The sequence below is a fragment of the Cystoisospora suis genome (genome assembly GCF_002600585.1).
Source record: "Cystoisospora suis strain Wien I chromosome Unknown contig_2562, whole genome shotgun sequence".
NCBI classification, from domain to species: Eukaryota; Apicomplexa; class Conoidasida; order Eucoccidiorida; family Sarcocystidae; genus Cystoisospora; species Cystoisospora suis.
Window position 1 is genome coordinate 15,273 of NW_027155360.1, and position 3,449 is coordinate 18,721.

The following is a 3,449-nucleotide window of genomic DNA, read 5'->3' on the forward strand; positions in this document are numbered from 1 at the left end:
ACTGACGGTTTTCGTACTGACCGCTGTTTTCTTCGGTGCCAGGCTCAGGAAGTAAGCTACGCAGGCTGTGCATCTAGGTCGATATCACGCCCCGCCCCGTTGCAGGACCAAGCGCCGTGCCACATGCTCCATGGCTCCTGTCGTATGCTACTCTATGTCACTCTTGCGTTTGTTTGTGTGCTGAGTAATGCGTGTTGGGTGTAGCATTGGTAGCAGAGAATGTGCTGAATGTGTCAAGTAGCTTTGGCTTTTCCTTTTTTATCTCACTGACGGTTTTCGTACTGACCGCTGTTGAGTGTGCTTACGGCCCGCCGGCGGCCGCAGAGGACGCGACGCGGTTGCGAGGCTGGGCGCGGTGAACTGGTTTGCTGTCTCTTGCCTTTTGATATATATTCCTTTCTCTTTTTTGATTTCAAACACAAACCACGAAAAGCGAGAGGAAAGGAAAAGACCGACGCGACGGCGGAAGCTTGTCGCTGGTGAGCTGCGCTCGTGGCAGCGTACTGCATGCAATCCGGATGGTATCTCCAAGGACAAGAGAGAGGAGTCTTTTCCGGGATTTCGGGGCGAGTGTTCCCATTTTTCGTCCTGTCATGCCTTGGTGTTCATGATTTCGTTCAATTTTCCGCAGCTGGTCTGTAACCGGCTAGTATGCCGCGTGCCGGTCATCTGCGGCCAAGTGTTGAGCCGACGGGCCAGTGGACTCGAGAGTCTGTCGGACACTTCAAGCTATGATTCAGGGCAGCGTTTGTGACTTTCCTTGAACCCTATTTGTATGCGAATGTGAACACCACACATCACGCACACGCTTTGGATCGTGTCCGCGTAAACATTGCTTACGGTACCCCGGTGACGTGTCCGGCGGGGAACCACGGGCCAACTTAGCTGCCTGTCGACGCTTTGTTGCGCCGAGCATATACAGTCGATAAACTTCCGACATTCCCGCTGTAGGGTACGTGACCATGTGCGAGTACCAGGATTTGGAAGGCCGTCGAATGGGTAGGCAGTGTGTGCCTGCCATCGTGTGGATGTGTCCGAGAGGTTCTGTGAGATAGATGACTTCAGGCCAGGCGCTTCTGACGGCGAGGCAATTTTGGTTTTCCCGACAAATTCGGGATGTTCCCGGAACGAGCTATCCCCTCTGGAGACTCTCGCTGGACCGTGTACTGGCCACTTTTGTGTCAACTCCAGTGGTGTGTGGGCATGACACGATTGCCGACAAACATATCTGAACTGTTATGGACAAAGTGAGCGTGTCGCCTGCAGAAGCGAGGAGTTCCGTTGGCAGGTCAATCACTGTAAAGAGGAGAAATCTCTTGTAACAGCCTGGGGGTGAACCGGCCACGGGTTGTACGTCATATTTAGGTGAGAGGGCAGCACTAGCTTCGCTGACCGGCACCTTCAGTCGTACCTGAGACTAGTTACGAGGGACGCCAGTTGTCACAACTGGTGCCGTCACTCGTGACGACGGGACTTACAGAGGTCCTTGAAGTTGACTGGCTTGAGATTGGACTGATCCACGTGCCACGACCCAGGTTCAGTCTCAGCAAATAAGTCGCAAGCCGTGCATCGTCGTGGGTATCAGACCTGTCGTGCGGCTCCTAAGCGGCCCGTAGCAGAGAGATTCCAATGGCCGGCCTCAGAACGCGGTAGTGCCTCGTAGTGGCATTGCCGCCGTCGACGGAGTAGCTTTTTTAGCTGATCTTGACAAATCGGTCGCCACGGCGGGCTTCCTGCTGGGACACGGACCCTCTCCACGCGGCCGCGCCCTTCGTGCTTCCGGTGTCGTCTCTGCATCGGAAGTCGGGAGAAGCCAGCGGAGTGTGTGAGGTTTGCTGTGAGTTTATATCGGGTGTTCCCTTTCTAAATGAGATTTCGTTACATCGTCGCATCCATGTACCGTGGTGAGAGGCCGACACCGGAGATGAGCTGAGGCAGAGGCGCGATGGTGGGGTTTGAGCCGAGAATGGGTGGTCTCTTACGTGTGACAGACCGAGGAAGTATGTTGCAGACACACTGGTGCTTGTGCAAGGAAAAGTGTGGTTCGCGGTGTCGTCCGGGTATATTTTGGCTTCATTCCCGATGACGCCTCGTCACGCTGCTACGCCGGTCCTGCGTGATCGGCGGAGGGCACGAGCAGAACGTGGGGTGGAGGTGCCGGCGGTATTCCCTCCCAGGGGCGGTTGGTGATGCAGGATTCGCAAAAGTCCTAAGGGTATTCCTTGGGCGGGGTGCGACGATTGAGAGTCGGGGTACCCCACCAGATTGCTGGTTTTGTCTTTACTCTCACCGCTCGCAGGACTGTCGTAGCTTATAATACGGTGCAGAGAGATTAAGGCAGTCACCTGTCGGCCTGTAGCAGTGTCCCGTGTCGTACTAGCGACGCCGCCCTCGGAAAATTGGCGTTTCCCGGTGAAACTGAGTTGTCCTGGGGGCGGCGGAGGAAGGGGGAACGGTCCGCGCACACATCCCAGAGCGTCTGCGGAGTGTGGAGTTGCCAGGGACGGAGGGAAAGTAGGCTTCGACAAAGAAGTCAAAAATGGTTCCCTGAACATCAGGAAGTGTCGGAGAAGCGTTGGAACCCCCCCCCCTCGAGTCAGCTGAGCACGTGGGTTCAGCGTTGAGAAGAAAGAATACTTACGTATTACAAGAAAAGACAAATGTGCCCCCCCCCGCGTACTCTGCGTCCCCTGGCGCGAGGCATGTACACTCAACAGCCAGTCAGTCTGAAACACGTCAGTGTGACGAAGGGGAAACCGAAGCTTACACAGCACAATGGAACTTCGGAACATTCTCCGTAAATCTATGCTAAGCCCAGCACGCATCACCCAGCACCCGCTGAAGAGGCAGGAGAGCCGCGGAGCAACATATGGCGGTCCCTGTCCCGGTACTGGAGTGGATCCACGCTGCACGTGCGTGCTCTCGCTTAGGTAGCCGACGAAAGTTTCAAGCTGAAAACACCAGCCGCTGCTGAGCAAGGTACCGGGAACGCGTGCACCCTTCGCTCTCATCAATGTTTGGCTTGCAGCTTCACTCCTCGACCGGTGGGGACACTCGCCCGCGCTGTCAGACAAAAGAACTGTCACCATTTCTCTGCGATCGAAAGTCGAGTTGCTTGGTGGCGACGCCTCCCTGCTCAGCGAATGCACTCCTCAAGTATCATGCGTGTCGAACCGAGAACGCATGCAGACGGAGCACGTACGGGTTCCTTTCTCATCCAAACGTCTTCCTTGTTAAGGCCTCAGCACGTGAGTTGACAGATGTGTCTTTTCGGGTGAGTTAACGGCCGTGGTGTGAGCGCTCTCCTTTTCAGCGCTGTCACTAGAGTGAGGCAATCTGGTAGGTGCGCAGGGCAGGGATCGGAAACCGCGAAGCCGGTTCCCGCCTAGGTTTTAGACTAGATGTCGTACTACGGAAAGCGCCTGAGGGCGGACGGGACAAGCGACAGA

At 55.8% G+C, this 3,449-nt stretch overlaps 1 protein-coding gene across 1 annotated transcript in view; it reads left to right on the forward strand.

The window, feature by feature from the left end:
• Positions 1-3,449, forward strand: part of CSUI_005283 (uncharacterized protein) — a 7,823-nt gene continuing 4,374 nt past the window's right edge. Inside the window, exon 1 of the mRNA XM_068065460.1 lies at positions 1-3,248. Coding sequence (XP_067922567.1) covers positions 3,144-3,248 — 105 coding nt within the window. The 5' untranslated portion in view covers positions 1-3,143. The remainder of the gene's footprint in view (positions 3,249-3,449) is intronic.